This window comes from Crotalus tigris, unplaced genomic scaffold (assembly GCF_016545835.1).
Source record: "Crotalus tigris isolate CLP2741 ecotype Arizona unplaced genomic scaffold, ASM1654583v1 scf7180000017536.10889498, whole genome shotgun sequence".
Lineage (NCBI taxonomy): Eukaryota > Metazoa > Chordata > Lepidosauria > Squamata > Viperidae > Crotalus > Crotalus tigris.
In genome coordinates, this window is record NW_024096460.1 from 6,780,352 (window position 1) to 6,799,829 (window position 19,478).

The 19,478-nt window shown below is 34.5% G+C and overlaps 2 protein-coding genes across 8 annotated transcripts in view; one reads left to right on the forward strand and one right to left on the reverse strand.

The window, feature by feature from the left end:
• The window catches only part of FANK1 (fibronectin type III and ankyrin repeat domains 1), a 38,944-nt gene extending 30,078 nt beyond the window's left edge, over positions 1–8,866 (forward strand). Inside the window, exons 9-11 of the mRNA XM_039344647.1 lie at positions 1,861–1,938; positions 2,037–2,081; positions 2,172–8,866. Of these exons, the coding sequence (XP_039200581.1) occupies positions 1,861–1,938; positions 2,037–2,081; positions 2,172–2,273 (225 nt within the window). The 3' untranslated portion in view covers positions 2,274–8,866. The remainder of the gene's footprint in view (positions 1–1,860; positions 1,939–2,036; positions 2,082–2,171) is intronic.
• ADAM12 (ADAM metallopeptidase domain 12) overlaps positions 1–19,478 on the reverse strand; it is a 281,938-nt gene that overhangs the window by 7,654 nt on the left and 254,806 nt on the right. For 3 of the 7 annotated variants that reach the window (XM_039344052.1, XM_039344515.1, XM_039344261.1), the window contains exon 22: positions 16,752–17,290. In XM_039344052.1, coding sequence (XP_039199986.1) covers positions 17,048–17,290 — 243 coding nt within the window. In that variant the 3' untranslated portion in view covers positions 16,752–17,047. Of the gene's footprint in view, positions 1–2,324; positions 14,002–16,751; positions 17,291–19,478 lie in introns of those variants that run through there. The other 4 variants (XR_005556825.1, XM_039344430.1, XM_039344344.1 and 1 more) reach the window with 4 other exon arrangements.

Below are 19,478 nucleotides of genomic sequence, written 5' to 3' on the forward strand. Positions count from 1 at the left end.
ATTCCTCTTAGATTTTTCCTTTCAAAGCATTTTATATCAAAATATCGTTTCTGGTTTCTTGCATGAAATAGAGTAGTCTGAGTAGACTCAGATGTTTCTTTAATGGGATGAGGCTTCTTACTCCTTCTTATTGGAAATTCATCTGTCTAAAGTGCTACATTTCTAGATGTTATAAAGATCAAAAGGCACTTTGTCATGTTTTTACCCCAATCAACATACAGTATCTGCACTTAAAAATAGGTGGGATGTGTACTTTAATGATGTGAGGAAGAGGTAGCACATATAGTATGGTTGCTGATTAATATCCAGTTCTCTCCTATAGAGGCCTATTTTACTGCCTCTATAGAACTATCAACAGAATTCTTAGAGAGCAGTGGAATTCAGTATATTATTATTTGAGAATAGATGAGTTATAATCACCTTGCAAATTACATTTTTAGGAACATACATATGTTTTAAATGTATACTACAAAGAGAATGTGTAAATGAAGTCAGTGTATTTGGAAATACTCATAATGAACAAGAAAACACATTAATGATTTCTGTTCATTTTTTTGTTGAGTGCCCAAATTTGCCACAATGAAATCCTTAGATCCATGGTTCTTGCTACTGGGTCTGCTGGCCTGCCTTTTATGCAGAAAATTGGCCATTCTTGCCTGTTTCTCTGTCTTTGGCAGAAACACAAAATTGAAAAGCAATAGAATAAGCAACGGTCAAGAATATGATATTTTGCTTATGCCCAAGGCAGAAAAGGAAGAAATCTTGATGCCTAAGTATTTCATTAATTTCTCTAGAATAACATTTTAATATTAGGTAATGCCTGTATTATTTCAGTTTCCTTATATAACAGCACTTATTGACAGAATACAAACACTGATTTTCATTGAAGAGAAAAAGAGTTGCCTATTTATTCTCTGGAGAATTCTATTTCTTTTGTATCTTTTCTGCAACTTTATGCAGAGAAACAACTGTGGGATATAAACAAACAAAAAAGAAATGGAAATTGATGAGAGGCTCATGAAGAAGCCATTTGGGATTAAAACACTCTTTTCATATGTAACTGTTTTGACTATAAATGAAACTTAACTATAAAGCCTCCTTAAAAAGTCAAGTCCAATGTAATGATCTCAATTTCTAGTGACATTAGGTACATACCTGCATACAGTAAGCGTTTTAGCAACATTAACATGAAATATTTGTACCGCTTCACAAAGCCTTAGTAATACCTGAAATACTGCATCCAGTTTTGGTTACTACATTACAAAAAATATGTGGAAAAAATGCAAAGAAGCGCAACTAAGATGATTAAGGGCCTGGGAGACAAAAACATATGATGGATGGTTGCAGGAATTGGGTATGGCCAGTCTAGAGAAAAGAAGGACTAGGGGTGACACGATAGCAGTATTCCAATATTTGAGGGGCTGCCACAAAGAGGATCAAGTCATTTTCCAAAGCACCAGAGGGCAGGACAAGACACAATGGGTGGAAACTAATCAAGGACAGAGCAACCTGGAATTAAGAAGAAACTTCCTAGAGTGAGGACAATTAACCAGTAGAACAGTTTGCCTTCAGAAATTGTAGATGCTTCATCACTGGAGGTTTTTAAGAAAAGGATGGACAGCTACTGTACGTATCTGAATTTGCTACATAAGAAATTGAAGGAATCCCTCATGTAAATAAATACACATTAGCACCTTTGCATATTTTCATTGCAAAAGGCAAACAACATATGAGATTCAGTTTATATACTAGTGGCATTTAGTATGAATTTTGTCTTGTGCAGAAAATCCCCATTAAGTTCCCCAGTTATTGAAAAACATGTAACTTTAAACTACGTATATTTCTTTCCTTGTCTTATAGGTGGCAGCTTTAAATAATCATGAAGATTTGGTTGCATTATTATTAGAGAATGGAGCAGATCCTGATATTAAAAATGAGGTATTATATTTCTCTCTCTTTCTGCAAACATATACCTACCTACATAGTATTTAAAGAGTAAGTTGAATATGTCATTTGTATGATGTGTTATTTTTCAGTTTGGTAAGGGTGCTTTGGACATGGCCAGAGGCTTGAACAGACAGGTAGGGATCCATCTTACTTGAATTACTTCTAGTTTTTGAACATTGTTTGTTCTCTGGTGATTAACTTGCTATTTTTCTCCTTTTTTTAAGAGTGTGGTTTCAATAATAGAAGAAAAGAAAAAGCAATTAAGCAACATAGCTGTTGATCTTGCATCTACCCCTTCACAGTTATTTGAAGAAAGTGCATCTTAATCTTTTTTTCTGGGAAGCTGAGACTATGAAGATTGATTTCTGCTTGTTTTCTTTTTTTCCTGTAAGTTTTTTTTATCATTCTTGGACACTTTGATTAAAATGTTTCCTTCTTGAGGATTTTTTCTGACATTTTACATGTATCTGAATTTTAAATCCGTCTGTCTTTAATGATGTTTTTATAGTAATAATATGTTCTTCTATCCTTTGGAGATTGATTTTAAATCCCAAATGCTAGTTATAATTAGCACAACTCAATATGGAGTTTGTCACATGATATGTCCTGTTGAATTTTTCACTAGCTGGATAGGAACTATGGAATCTGGGCACTTTAACTCTTCTCTCAACCATGATCCTGATTAATGTCAATGAGAATATTTACTGCTTGGAAATAATAGATGCCATTAAAGGAATATGTCTAGAACACAACAAAAACTTTTTTTTTAAAATCACCCTGCTCCTGCTCCTCTCATATGCTTATTCCCCCCTGCCCCTCCTCTGTTTTTTCAATAATCAGGCAGCAAACTGTAACAACCAGTTTATTGAAGCAACCAATGCCAGGGAGTTGCAGTGCAGGGTTTTAGTGTAACAGATTTTCTGCAATGGAACACACTGAGAATAACAATTGACAAAGTAGGAAATAGCTCATGGTCAGGATCTTGAATATAATCCTACAGACTGCTCATATCATTCTGAGTACTTAAGGACAGTGCAGCTTTACATCAGCCAGGAGTTTTGTAGTTGAACTTATATAGAGAGGCAATTGAAGCAGAAATCACAGTCCCCATAATAAGCATGCCATCCTAACAGACACTTAAGACTGAGAGAATACTACTGACTATAGTGGGATTTATTTCTAAGTAAACATTCATTGGAGTGCTCTGTTAGGGCATTAGACTGTTTAGAACTATACATGAATTTATTCCATTGAACTTAAATGAAATTCTGGTTAGATGTTTGGAATTGTATTGTAAAATACTATTTGCAATTGTATTGTAAATCGTTAATGAAATCAATGTTTTTAATTGAAAAAATGAATTTGTTCTTACATGGCCAAATGGAATTTGTATCTATAATGTAGAGTGTTCTCCAAAGACTATGTTCCTGTTTAAAGGTGAGAATGAATGTGACCAGCTACATTTATATTATTTCTGTTAAAGACTGACATCCACAAGCCATCTGAAATCTATTCAGAGTTCCATTTGGATTCAATAATTATTTTGATCTAATGAACTAGGAATGGATTCATAACCATTTTTCTTCCTGTATTCTAAAGTCACTGGAAGAAATGCTACCATTATTTTCACAGACTTTTGAGTCTAAAACCTATTCATAAAATTTGTTTGGGCATGTTTTCTACCTATATTTTGTTTTACATTGTGCAACGCACAATGCAATTTAATGTATAGTCTTATGGGCTTAGAGAGATTCCTCTATGACAGACATGTCAAACTCGCGACATCATGTGATGTCGCACAATGTATTGGGACAGTTTTGCAATTGTCGGCAATGGGATGGGCACGGCTTCTGCGTGATGCATCCGGCCTGCAGGCCAGCAATTTGACACCCCCACTCTATGACTATAGAATAGGATAAATTCTCTGGGGCAGGGAGAGGAGGACCAACCCTGAAGGAGATTTAACCTTGAAACTGCCACATCCAGTTTATAAGAATTTATTCAAAACCCCAGTTTTGGATCTCTGATGTCAGAGAAAGAAAATAGAGATAGATAAGTGGACCAACCATCAGTATACTAGGAGACAGGGGAAAGGGGAATTTTATAACCCCTAGAGCTAGAAAAAAAACCTATTGAGGGAAAGAAAAAAAATATTGCTGTTCCCTCATTTCTTTTCTGCTGACAGGCTCCAGAAAAGAATTTGGATCTCCTGGAGATGTAGAACTCTTTATACCAATCTTCAGGATTGCTCTTTCTAATCAGAAGAATAAAATAGCATAAGAGGATGTCTAAGTTTTTCATAATATTTTTGCAGTAAAGCATCCTCCCCTTATTCTTTGTGCCTCTGCGAAGGGATAGAGATAAATACCGGACGATATAAAATGGAAATGAAAGAGTTGGAAAAATAATTGGCCCATTCTCATTTATCTCCCAATTCAATATATTGCTTCAAGCTGCATTTGCTAAAACAAATTAACATTACCACTACAGCCAAGCTGCATTCAACTGAACATCTCTTGTACTTTAGCATGCAGTATTTATTCTTAAAAGATAACCCACTTTTGGAAACAGTTTGAAAGCTCTTCCTTTTTTATGCCAGAATTTCCATGTTACATCATAAGCGCACAAATCATTAAATTCAGATTCTGCCATAGTAATTGGACATGAATTTATCTCACTTGTTCTTTAACATAAGCAACATGAAAGAATCCTTCAAACTGTCTTGTTATGGAAGGATCAGTGATGCAGGATAGATCAGAACACCAAGCACATAAATAGGAAATAAAGTCTAAAAGTCAAACTTTTTCTAATCTTGTAAAGATCTAGTTTTTCTGGGCAGGTCAAGGTTCTCAATTACAATTTAAAACGAGTGATATAATAGAACTAGTGTGGTTGTTTTTAGAAATATTGTTATGATTTTGACTTTCTTATACTACTCGAATAAGTAAAACATTTTATCACTTTGGCAGAGACTTTTGTAGTCACAAATGTGTAGTGCTGATTAGTGAGTAACATAAAGCAAACACTGGACTCTCCAAAGGTATAGAAAACCTGGTGAGATTTATTCTTCTAGAGAAATATTTAGTAATTATATACCTAGGATCATCCACAGTATTAGGCAAAGTAGCTCTATCAAATGACAAATACAGAGTGTTGGTGGTAAGATGTATAGTGCTGCCTGACATGATGGATTCTGTAGGAGTAAATTCTGTAGTATTTAACTAGATTAATTGGCTTTAAATGTAGAGTAGGATCAAGGTCACTTTGTCCTTTATCTCAGGATTCAGAATGTCTTGGTCCAGCTTTGTGTTACAAATGTTAAGGCCTAACTTTTTCCACATACAGGAAAAAAACCCCCAACTTCTGCATAGTTGCCACAAATAATTTTATTTGAGACTTTATCATAATAAGAATATGAGCACAGTCTACTGAATATAAATTGGAAATCTTACCAAGAGAATTTGCTCAACAAATACTAATTTATGAAAGCCAGTTTTGTACAGCAGTTAAAAGCACTGAGCTAAAACATATTGCAGTTAAAAGCACCCAAACTAGCTGGGTGACTTTGACTCAATTACTTTCTCTCAGCCCTACACCCAAACCACTTTAAAAAAAAAAATGTAAAAAAACACAAAACAACCTACAGTGTCTTCCCAAGCAGAAACGAGTGATTCAAAGGTACAAAGAACTCTTATTATCCAAATACTGTATTTATATTTGATTTGTGTGTGTGTGTGTTTGTGTGTGTGTCTTCAAGTCAGTTTTTGACACCTGGTGACTGCCTAGACTAGCCCTTGGTTTTTCTTGCCAAGGTTTTTCAGAAATGGTTTGCCATTGTCTCCTTTCTATGGCTGAGAATGAGTGACCAACCCAAAGTCACCCAACTGACCCTGTGCCTAAAGGAGGCCTAGAACTCACAGTCTGCTGGTTTCTAGTTCGGTGTTTTTCACCATCACACAAAACTGGCTCATTTGTTTTTATTCTAGTTGGGGTTAAAATTATTATTATTATTGTTGTTGTTGTTGTAGAAGTTTTATTGGTTTTTTACAATAACAATCTTAATGACTGGTGTACCGCGCATTGTCTGGGTTCATAATTTTTTTAGAAAAGAATATACAATTAATAATAGTTAATAAACAATCAATAATAATTAATTTTTATATTTCCATAATTAGTATATCAATTGATAATATATTTCCTTGATCTTCTCTTCACCCAATAGTATTCTCCTTCTACAATATTAAACAAATATAATTTCTAATATTTGATATTTTCCATATTTAAATGATTAAATGACTCTTACAAAAATAAAATGCTATATATAGATGCTAATATTGTTGATATAAATATAGGGGTTAAAATTAATTGATCAGATTCACAGTATTTGGTTCTAAGCTTTCTAGGTTTATGTTCACAAAATTACAAATTCAGTTGGTTAATGAATTGTGCGTCCAAATCATATTCAAAATGTGCCTATCATTTTAGAAACTGCATAAAAGTTCAGATCCAGAACACTAAACACACACACACACACACACACACACACATAGAGAGAGAGAGAGAGAGAGAGGGAGGGAGAGAGAGAGAGAGAGAGAGAGAGAGAGAGAGAGAGAGAGAGAGAGAGAGAGAGAGAGAGAGAGAGCTTGATAGTATATATCTAGGGTTGTGTAAAGCATTTGATAGAATGCTTCATAAAGTATATTGACATGAAAGTGTTTCTCTTCAAAACTCGGAAACAGCAATGTCTTCTGGTAGGCTCAGTAAGGCTGCTTGAAGGCTTTTTGTGGTAATCTCTACATGAATTTCACTTTGGGGCGGTCTCAGCCAAATTGTTTTCTGTGAATTGTGCAATATTGTCTGAATAAGTCTCCAACAGCTGGGTCCAGGGACATTACTACTTCTATCCTCCAAAGAAGGGTGTTTTCACACTATCAATGCACTTTGAATAATATTCTTTTGAATACTCTGCAGCATTATAAATGACATCTGCCATATAGAGATTTTTAGAAACAGCAGCCCCATATGATAGTGGTATATAAAACAAGTTCACAACAACTCTGTGCAGCAGGGATAGGAAGCCTGAGGCTTCTTTGTTGATGTTGGATTTCAGTTAGATTGCAAAGCAATAAGAGAAAATAAATTTAGAGTGGCTATCTAGCTTGTCTAAATTATTTTCATGTACAGAGGTGAGAGAGAGCCTGAGATCTTTCTCAGGCTTTCTGAGGTCAAAGCATTTCTGTAGAAGTAGATAGCTACAAGATATAGCCAATAAGCAGCAAAGGATTTTCTCCTTCTGCTTTTTAATCCTGTTTTCTAGTTCAGAAAAATAAATATGTCCGATAAATCCATTTGTCCTGATGACTTTAATCATTATTTCAATCACAGTAGCAAAGATTTGCTATCATTGAGAAATTTATTGTTCTCTCAGTCAAGCTCTTAACAGCAGCAACAAATTTATACACAATATAAATTATAATATATGAATAGCATAAACAATATTAGTAGCTTAATAAACACTTCTCTTCCTTCAGGCTGATAATGCTGTAATTACATTTTAATTTTCTTCCAACTCTGTCAATTAACACCTTCACATTGAATAAAAGTTAACTTAGTATCTTATCTGTTAGCAGAAAGCTATTGTTTATCTTTCTACAATTGAAATAATGTGATTATTTTCATATATTTTTTGAGAATGATAAAAGGCTAGTAGTTGATTTCTAAGCTTCTTTTCAATATTTGTTGTGAACACAGTACTCAGCACTGAGAAATTCTTTAGTATATAAAACAAATGTATCTTTAGCTTCTAATGAAATAGTTATTTAGACTTTTTCCCCAACTTATTTCTGTAGCTCTATACTGTATATGGCATATTTTTCAAGAAGACATAATGTTTTATTCTGAAGACATACTGTGATCTTAGAACCTCTGTGCACTCTGAGTTGCATAGAATTTTGACCCAACAAATATTGTCTTATTAGGTGAACAATATAAGAAATGCTTAGTGTGATGTCTTCTCTGCCAAAGAAGAAATTGATAAATTTAGCTGCCAAACTACTTTTTTCCTAACATTCTGAGGCCATACTTATTAAATAACTTCAATATGCATTAAAAATCACAGACTTTAAAGAAATTTTATTCCTCAATAGGTCTATATATGACTGAATTCTTAAATGTACTTGATTTATAAAGTATGCCCTATTTGAACTGCAGAGTAAATAAACATTTATTTCCTCAATAAATCTCAATTTGCAAAATCATTTAATAAAATAAAAAATAACAGATAACTAAATATGTATTTACAATTTATTTGATATAAAATACTTAAAAGAAAATATCCTAATATTGAAATATATTGACATACTGTAGTAATTTTTATAAAGTCTGGACAGAAGGAAGACAAACTGTAATATAATGCTGTATATCAAATAAAGCAAGTATAATTGTAACCACTATAGAGATCTATTTCATAAAAATGAATGCACTGGATTCTAATATACATTTATAGTATATAGAATTATTTTGTTAAAATAACCCTATACACATTAATTAGAACAACTGATTTCATTTAATGTAAAAATGTTTCAAGGATCACAATATCAACAGTTCAAATTATACATCAGTTGCTATTCCTCTAGTAAAGAACAAATGGCGTTAGGATTTTTTTTGTTCCATAGGATGAGTCCTAAAGGCAGCTCACATTGCATCTCATGCATCCTATTACTTGCTGTAAAACATATCTGAATAATAAATATTCCGCATAATTTTTTTTATTTTGGGATAGGTGTAATTCTAAAATTGCTGCATCTGCTTTCAAATCTCCTGTCTTTTCTTGTTGCATTACCATTAATTTCAAAAATATTTTTTTATTTACTTATAGTTCATTTGCTGGAAAGTCAGCATATTATATGCAGTTAATATATAAGCACAGATTATCAGTTTAGATTTGAGTTTGAAGGTACCTGAAAGTTATTAATTCTGCTGTCTTCTACGTTTACACCCACAGATTCCAGTCCTATACTTTGGCAGAGTAGAAAATAAATCCCTCCTTTTAGATGTCCGAAGAATGGTAGTGTATCTCTCATCAATCTTTCTCAGAACTTTCAACTGTTGTATATTGGGCTAGTTTCCACAGTCTTCAATATCTTTATAACTCTCTTTTGAACTCATTCCAATTTGCTATTGGCCTTTTTTGGAACTGTAGTATCCAGAACAGGACATGGTATTCTATGTCCATTGCTTTTTTTCTTTTTATATTAAATGTAGTTATCCCACCAATTCTCAGTTATTTATGGGAATGTAAAATTATTTGTATCTAAAGTAGAAAATGTGGTTCAGAGAGAGTTTGAGGGTGCTTGTTGCAGCTGCCACCATCTTAAAGATGTCCTAGCTTTTTGTGGATTCACACAGTAGCTATGCGGTCCCAGGAAAATGTTTGCACTAAGGAGCTAATGACAGAGACCTAAAAAATCAGCTGTGCTCATGCTTTATCCAAATGAACAGCTTGTTCTTTACTTCTTAGAGTCTATTTTTCTGCTTTTTGGCAGAAAAAATACAACTCAGTACTAGGTGAATTGATTTAAGAATCTGAGAGGCAGATAGAGGGTGCAGGCAGGGATTCTTACTGGATCTGCTTCAGCCAGAATGAAGTGGGTGTAATTGGCTACAATAGTGCTGGAATCAGTCCCACCAGGGCTGTTATTCCTAGATGCCCCTAGCTCTTTTTCTCCCTGTTCATCAGAAAGCAAGTCCAGCATCATGATCATGACCATACCGAATCATCTTTTGGAAACATGAGGGCTGGAGAATTGCCTCTTTTTAAAGCCGTAACCTCCAGGTATGGAGATTCTCAAACCACCCATCCCCTTTCCCCCCCAAAGCATAGCTTCCAATGACATGAGATTTGCTCTTAAGCTGTAGGAGTTCCCAATTGTTTGGAAAGAATACGATGGCTTAATATCCTGCACATCCTAAGATGCCCCCTGTGCACACCAACAAAGCCATGATGGTGGGAAGCTTTGCTGCCATCCATTGAAAACATCACAGGTTGGTCTAGGCACTTGCTTTCTTCAGATGAGGTCTACAAATATCCTGTTGGGAAACTAAGGAGCGTTTTGCCTTGGAAGACTTGGTTTCAGGAAATACTAATGTTACAGCTCCAGCTATAAAATTAAGATGATTGATATGCTTTGTTGTAATTAAGAAAAAATTCTCTTCAGTTTACTGATACTTTTGTTGACTCCTTTTGTGACAGAATAATAGTAACAGACACATAAAACCATGTTTCTTCTCACTTATAAAATGTTAGATAAGATCAAATTGACTTGATCATCTGCTGATTTCGGTTGTGATATATATTTGACCTCTGCCTAACATACATTATGCACATTGCACATGTTCTGAAGTCTAATATTAACTGTCATCTACACAGACTGATCTTATTTCTCATGCAGTAGTACCCAACAAATGCCTGTTAGATTGGGGCACTAAGAATGCATAGAGTCTTCTAACTGAAGGTTATATCTCTTAAATAGTTTTGCTTACACTTTTTTTATAAATAGAAAGGAAATAATGATGGGAAATTAATGTTAGTACCAAAGAAAGAATAAGTCTTACATAGTTCAATATTTTTATAAGCATTCTCTTCCTGGGATTATTGCTAGATGAAATAAATGTCATCTTTTTAATAAGTAATTATGAATTTATTTTGAGTGACAGTCAAATAGAATTAATTTTCATGGAGAATGGTGGGTCAAAGCCCTCAGAAAACCTAAATCTATTCAAGAGGCATGAAAGATAAAGAATACTAATAGCACTTGGCAAATCTCATTTTAAAAAGCTGAATTTTACAATCATCAATAACTTCCTACTTAGCATAAATATTGCATTAATATTTTCCAAAATGTCTTATAAATTAAAATATCAATAATTACATAGTAACATATGCAAAGTTTATGAACCAAATTGTTTCCTAGATAATTCCATTTTGCTTTGTTTTGAGATATGGATGTTTTTACCTGGTTTCTTCATAGGCATCACTGCTGTTGTTGCCTAAATACAGAGCATAATAATTGGAAAAGTTAAATTATGTATCAAAAAGAAATAAAGATCATTAGGTGCTGGCTCTCTTTATTAAGAAGCAAAGATTAGTGACTTTGGAAAAGAGCATGTTGCATATATAACTGGAATTACGAAAAGGTCTGGAAACTAAAAGCAATTTGATGTATTAACAGATAATATTATCAGTCAATTTATAATAATAGGAAAGATGTAAAATATAGGGATTCAATTGGTTATGTATTTTTAAGAGAAAGGAAAAAATAAATGTAGCTCTATCAATAAAAATAGTTATTTTTTATAAAATTGCTAAACCAAGGACAAATACATTTATCTTATGCTTCCCAGCTGCTGTTTGGACTAAAATAATTTTAACAATATCTTTTAGATGGTAAGTCAGTATATCCATGCTGCTAATGAAATAAGCCTTGATTTTCTCCCCTGCTAGTTAGCAGGGGAGAAAAATCAATGGTAGAGACTTTCTGACCATAAACAGACAGCAGATGAAAAAGCCCCCATTTACATAGAGGCATGGGAAGTTCAATTTTAGGTAGACAAATGGGAAATGATCTTACTCCTCTCTTAGAAATCTAAGTGATCCGTGCAGATAGTACTGGGATAGATGAACTCAAAATTTGCCATTTTCATAAAAAGCACTAGAATTCTATCCTCTTAATTGTGGTCCTTTATGATTGGAGATGATCCGAGCTGTCTTCAGGTAATGAAGGCTCTCTCATCTAAGAAATGAACACTGTCCCCTAGAATCAGACACGACTGGACAGGGGAAACCTATACCTTTTCTGTTATAGCTAATTTCAGAGCTACATCTTTAGTCACCGTGCATTAAACCAATGAACAGAACATTCAGCATAAGCGGTAAATATGAAAATGTTTTTTAAGTGTTGAATTCTTCAAATTTCTTGGCGTGCAACAGCCCGGTATAAGAACTAATTAAATTATTTTTATAAAATAAGTGGACATAAGGAGATGAAGAATTAAAAGTGATGATATGACAGAGTCACTGACAGAGTGAAAATAACAGAGGGTCTATGAGAAAGACAAATGACTGGATGAATGAAGATATTAACTTTGGTCTTAACCATCAGTGTCATCGCCACTCAGTACTTGGCTACTAAATCTGGGCTGCAGAAACTTGGATTATTACCAAGAGCTGCAACAACAACAGAATGAGTTGTCTGTCTCCTTGCTGCCATCTAGCTATCTGCTATTTTTCAGCCGAAATATGGTAGCTTAACTCAAAGCAGTACCTCTACGAATCTAATTTTTGTAAGTGCTAAATACGGTACTCTCAAGACATTGTTATGGGTTTTTGCAAAATATTTTATTGTGTTGATTTTTTCTTTTAGTGCGTAAGTCTAAACAATGCATTTTTGTTACTGTGCACAGCTGTTTATAAGAAATATTTTTTGAAATATGACTTCTATAGTAATATGTTTTTAAAAAGTAAAAACTCCTATCCCATGCTGAGTTACTTGCTATTCTGTACATGAAACCATCGTATAAATGGAAGGTAAGCATCTGAACTGGGTGCGTATTACAGAACTATAAAGCTACCTATAAGTTTTGTGGCTATATGGTCTGTTGCACCACAGAGTAAGAAAAAGTCAAGCACCTTGTGCCGTATTGGTGGAAACTAATCATCAAAGTGTGAGCCTCGTGTGCATTGTTGTGTGCATGTAGATGTGTATATATGTATGCTTGCATACATACAAATACATAAACACTGAGAAGACTGAAAAGTTTGAAAATGCATTATGATAGAAATTACACACCATTTCTACTTAAACTGGTATTCAATATACAGTACTTTAAAAGCTATTTGAAAATCTGTACACTGTCTTGGAAAACAGGCATTTAACATTACAGTACAGTGAGTTAGGATATACCATTGTGGCTAACTATATTTCTGTGTATTACAAAAAAGAAATAACTTGTGTTAGTACAATTTATCTGAAGATTTCTCTAACCCATTCTAATTCTGGAACAGAGAACTAACATGTTATAGAACTGAAATAAATATTTATAAGAAATATACTTGAGATTCTGGTACAATTAAAAATGGATTCTGGGTACTGGATAAAACTGCTGATCTTGGGATAGGTATATAAGCCTCAGAGATAATTCAGTGTATATTTAACGTACATCTGTATCATGGTGATGGAGATGAGTTTTGCACAAATCACATTTTGTATTATTTTCTCCAAAAATGGTTATGTTCCATATGCACAGTTCATTAGAGGTAGATTGAACTTCCATTTGGTACTTGCATAATCACAGTGAATTTTTGGTTGCATTTGCTTTCAAATTATGAGAAAATCTCACAATATTCCTTGATTTTTGCAAATAGTATTTTTCCATCTTTCTAATGGAATATCAATAGGAAAAGCACTGGCAGTTGTTTACTTCACTTTCCTTTAAATTATACCCCCCAAATTATATTTTGCCTACATATTTTGGCAAACAATAAAAAAGTTTGAACTTTCATTGGGCCCTTGATCTCAGCAATTTTATTTCAGTTCTAGTCAGCATCCTGCAAATAACAGATCTAAACTGAACAACAAACACAGAGAGGTATTATATAGCCTGCTGTGGAATTTAAAATGAAAGATGGTTCAAGACTGCTTAAACATCATAAAAATGGCTTCCATCCTAGGAAAACCTGATTATGATGAAATAATATTTACTACAGTGCTCTGCACTGTAATAAATATCAGTATAAATTAATAATTTATAAGTACCTGAGCAAGGACGCAGACCACCTTTACACAGTATAGCACCAAAGGCAGTAGCTCAGAATTCTTAAAACAATGGGATATAGAACATTAACAATTCTATTGGTTGATATAAAAATATTAATTTCCAGCTGAAAAATAGTGCAAACTTCTATTTTTTCAGAATAAAAATGGTGTTCGGTTTTTTCATTTCATATAGGCAGCATTGCAGTGCCTAGGCACTTGAAGTGGAGGTTTTGGTGCAGGCCTGTTCAACAAAATAGGGTTAAGGGACAAAAAAACAAAATAAATTAATAAATATTAGGAATTACTATGAAGATATTTACTTACTTATTAAATAAATAATTGCTACTTATAGGGATGGGCATGCTATAGTTTCAGGTCACATAGACCACTTTTGAATCCCATCTATCTGCACCATCAAATTTAATTTCAGAAGGCTGCAGATGAGTATGTGTGTATATATATGCATGCGTACAGCTGAACCCAGGACAAGAGATTTTGCTGCAACAGCAGCTCATGACCTAACGGCCACCCATTTGGATTATCTCAATAGGTTCTAGATGGGGTTGCCTTAAAAATGGCCCAGAAGCTGTAAATGGTCCAGAATACTGTGGCACATTGGTTCCCTAACATCTGGCAGGAGCATGTTATACTACTGCAGTGCTTGCACTAATTACCAATAAGCTTCTGAATGCAATTTAAACTGTTGCTTTTAACCTATAAAGCCCTGAGCTTGGTACCAAGTTATCTTCACAATCTTCAGCTAGAATCACCCTGACCAAAATGACCTTTGTGGGAGAAGTAGCCTGTGGTTTTCCCACTTTGGGGAGGTGAAGGTAGTAGTTATATAGCAGGTGTCCTTTCTTGGTGGCAATGTTTGCCCTTTGGAATAATTGAAGTTAGATTTGTTTCCTCCCTGCCTATTACAGGAATAGCTTAAAAGAACTCTTGCATAGAACATTGGGTGTGATGTCTTTCATTTCGAATGACTTTCAATTATATTTTATTTTTAAATTTTATATATATATATATATATATATATATATATATATATATATATATATATATATATATGCGATTAAAAAGGTTAAAAATATGAACCCTGGGAATATTCATAATGAAAATATAAAATGAGCACCAGGGTAATAAAAACTATAAAAGTTTTTAATAAATTAAAACCATAAAAGTTTTAAAAAGCGCCAAGCTTTCGCCGTCACCTGCCGGCATCCTCAGGGCTGGCGTGCCAGAGAATGAGAAGGTCTTTTATAGGCGTGTCGAGGTCTGCGCCCGGCTCCTCGATCTTGTTATCGGGCCTAATTGGTTCAGCCGTGTGCAATTAACCTGTGCTTCTTTTCTCTTTTTGGTTGCGTTTTTATCCTCATCCGTCTCCAATTCTCCCAACTCTGGATTAGCTAGATGGCAATTGCAGTTATTTCGGTTGCCTTTATATTCTAACCTCCCCTTAGGCTCAGGTGGTAGTGCACATTGCACATTCTTTCCAGTAACAACTGGACAAGATATGGTGGAAAAAAGAATGTGGAATGTGCACTACCACCTGAGCCTAAGGGGAGGTTAGAATATAAAGGCAACCGAAATAACTGCAATTGCCATCTAGCTAATCCAGAGTTGGGAGAATTGGAGACGGATGAGGATAAAAACGCAACCAAAAAGAGAAAAGAAGCACAGGTTAATTGCACACGGCTGAACCAATTAGGCCCGATAACAAGATCGAGGAGCCGGGCGCAGACCTCGACACGCCTATAAAAGACCTTCTCATTCTCTGGCACGCCAGCCCTGAGGATGCCGGCAGGTGACGGCGAAAGCTTGGCGCTTTTTAAAACTTTTATAGTTTTAATTTATTAAAAACTTTTATAGTTTTTATTACCCTGGTGCTCATTTTATATTTTCATTATATATATATATATATATATATATATATATATATATATATATATATATATATATACATACATACATACATACATACATACATACATACATACATACATACATACATACATACAGGTCTTTGGTTGTTCGGGTTTTCTCCCGCGTAAAATTGGAAGTGTCTTGGCAACATTTCGACAAAGTCCCATTTGTCATCTTCAGGCTGGTGTTTTCAGCTTCGTGCTTCAAGGAGCAATGTGTGGTCTTAGCTGTTTCTTCCTTTTAACTGCCAGTGGGGGTATGAACTGATTGGGTGGGAGCTTGGCTGTGCTCTGATTGGCTGGGGGGTTGGCTGTGCTCTGATATTGTGTTAGGGAGTCGTTTGTCAATAAGGGCAGGTTTCCAAATGACTCCCTAACACAAAAAATGACACTAGACCCACACTCACAAAAACCACACAGGATGTCACCACCACACATCCATGCAAAAAGCAAACCCAAAGCCACACTGATGATGAGGCACGACCACAAACCAGAAACCAGATCACAGCTGCATCATTAGCCACTTTAAACCCCTCCAATCCATACATGAAGCAAGCTGACACCCTCCATGAAGATGAGGCACGACCATGAACACGAAGCCAAAAAATAGCAAGGCAGCCCACCATCTTAAACTCCCCTGCAACTCAGACTAACCTGAGCACAACCAAACAGAACACTCCCCCAGCCAATCAGAGCACAGCCAACCCCCAAGCCAATCAGAGCACAGCCAACTCCCCAGCCAATCAGAGCACAGCCAAGCCCCTAACCAATCAGAACACACCTCCACCCAATCAGAACACAGCCAAGCTCCCACCCAATCAGTTCATACCCCCACTGGCAGTTAAAAGGAAGAAACAGCTAAGACCACACATTGCTCCTTGAAGCACGAAGCTGAAAACATCAGCCTGAAGATGACGAATGGGACTTCGTTGAAACGTCGCCAAGACACTTCCAATTTTACGCGGGAGAAAACCTGAACAACCAAAGACCTACATACAAACACCCATGAAAACCTCAGAAAACAAATACACACACACACACACACACACACACACACACACATACATAAACAATAGGATATCAATATAAATGTGATCATAATATTGGAATATCATTTTATTCTGATCATTGCCATCTCTAAACCACTGAAGAGCTGGGACATTTTTATCTCTTTAGCCTATGTGTTAAAAGTCTTAAAATTATGATTTGGTGGGATGAGACAAGAAGTGATTTTCTACATTATTAGAACCTGCTAATACTAAATAGTCAAGATTCAGGGCAGAGAAAAGGAACTTTTTTCATTGTGTACTGCCAGTCTGTGATGGCTCGATTTATGCTGAAGTTGATTCTCCTGTGATATATTTATTGCAAAATTAAACAACTTTGTGCATCATGATGCTCATAAAACCTTATTTGGATAGTTTCCATTAAGAGTTTAGTGTGAAACGTACTAAGAGACAACCAAACTAACCTGACAGGAGCAATTTGAGGCATAGGTTTTGGAAGCTCAAACATTGTCCGAGAAGCAGTATTAATCTGAATAGCTTTGTTCTTCTGAGGATTAGCTGGCAAAGGCTTCTGAGGAGGACTTGGCTTGCAAGATTCCTACAATTTGGGAACAAAATCACAATATTGTTGCAGTTCATTGATTTATACAAACATTTCTTTTATAGATTTGATCCATGTCAATGATAAAATACCGAAACGTTGTTTATTATGAAAGGTATTGTAAAGAATGTTACTAAACAATTCTTCACAATTGTGTAGTTATAGTTTGTGATAATTCAGACAAAAACTGGAGCTCTCTTTGATTCAGCATCTAATGTTTCTATTATTATCCATCATCCTGCCCATCCCTCATAACATGCTTTAGTTGAAACAAACATTTGCATTATATGAGTTTCTATGATTTCTGTTTCTAGTAAATAAAAAAAACATTAAGAAAAAATACAGTCAGGAAGGATTTCTTGGAAAGTATTCAGGGCAGGTAAGAAAGAGTGCAACAAAAATGCACGGCTTTTTTTAATATTCAAAGCTATCTATCAAATCTTTTAAAATGCTTTGCCTACATAAATCTGTTCTTTATTTCAAAAGGAGAACATGACAAGGTACCTACCTAATAAATGTGCCAAGAGCAGAAACACAAGAAGATCATTGTGTACATCTGTCATTGGGACATTTCCAAATTATAGCAATTTAATATCACTTTTCTGCCAAGCAGCCTACTAAATGTTATCCTGTCATAGCTTATACCATGGCCCTTTTCCTATTAACTGTCTTGAAAATAAAATCCAAATTCTTATCAATTCTCATATTCCCCAAAAGGATGCAAGAACCAATAAGCATTTTTATCAATAAAGCACAATAAGTCAGTGCCAGAGGTAAGGCATAACTTCAATAAAATGTAAAGTTAAATAGAAGTCTGGTTTATGAATTATAAAACTGGTGATATTTACATCTAGACTCAAGAATGAATACAAATATCAAATGCATTGCTATTTTTGTTATTTTGATTTATATCCAGCCGTTCTGTCCATAGGACACTTGAATAGGTGGTGCTTGGTTAATTGAAGTGTTTTCTTAAATGAACAGTTATAATCTGCAATAAACTCATAGCAGAAAAGGCTGCTATTAAAATTGCATCTGTAATGGAGATTTAAAATTACTAACTTTTATAACAGAAAAAAATATTAATTTCTATGCCATGTCTTCTGACACAGATACATAGAGAAGAAATATTTCTAAAATATTTATTATGTTATAAATCATGGCTGTCTTTTTGTAGTTTCCAGAGCACAATAGACATTTTAAATATATACTGAATATTTTGTCATGAAGGAAATGGCTCCATTTTTTTTACTTTACTGTAATTTGTTCATTTTTAGTAAGTACACAGTTTCTGAAAATGGCAAAAAAAACAATCTGAACTCAGAATACAATTGTAAAAATTGGACTTCTACCTATATGGATGCTTGTTTGTGAGGCACGACAACAATATTATTCAATCCTTTTATCAATAGTCTTGCAGAGGATGAAATTATAACAGCATTGTACCACTTATTTATTTATAATTTATCAAATAAATAAACTTTGTTCTCCCTTAGGCATGGAAGCTGACTAGGTAACTCACTCTGGGTTTTTGCTCTCTCTTACTCACCTCACTTTTTTTATATTGTAAGGAGAATAGGTGGAGGGAACATTATATGTGCACCTTCAGTTCTACAAAATAAAAGGTCTTATAAATCCAGTAAATTAATAAATATGTTGGCTTTATTCTTCAATCAACTGAAATCTATAATTATACCTATATCAGAGATGGAACAGAAAGACAGTGGGTATTATCTGTGAGTGAGATGGACAGTAGATAAATTAGATAATAAATGGGGAAAGTCATGCTTTTAAGAATTCTACATTATAGTCTTCATTGGGTATTATTTATTTGCTTGTGTTTATGAACTTTATTTGACTGAAACCATCCCGATTCTTAAGGCTCCAGGCATCAGACTCCACTATATTATTAGGAGGGAAAAACTAGAGTAAACTTGCAGATATTTGTGGCAACTTATTCTTAATTCTAAATTTGAGTTTCGCTAGATCTAGTCAAAGGCAGGCTTAAGATGGAAGAAACATGATTTGGAATAATATTAAGTTGCAGGCCTAAATAACAACTAACAATGTGCTTGTACTGCATAGTTAAACCAGAACTTGCAGATAAGTGAAGTAACATAATCACATACTGTAATTAACTGACCTACAGTTTTGTTTGTTTGTTAGCTTATTACCAAGATGCATG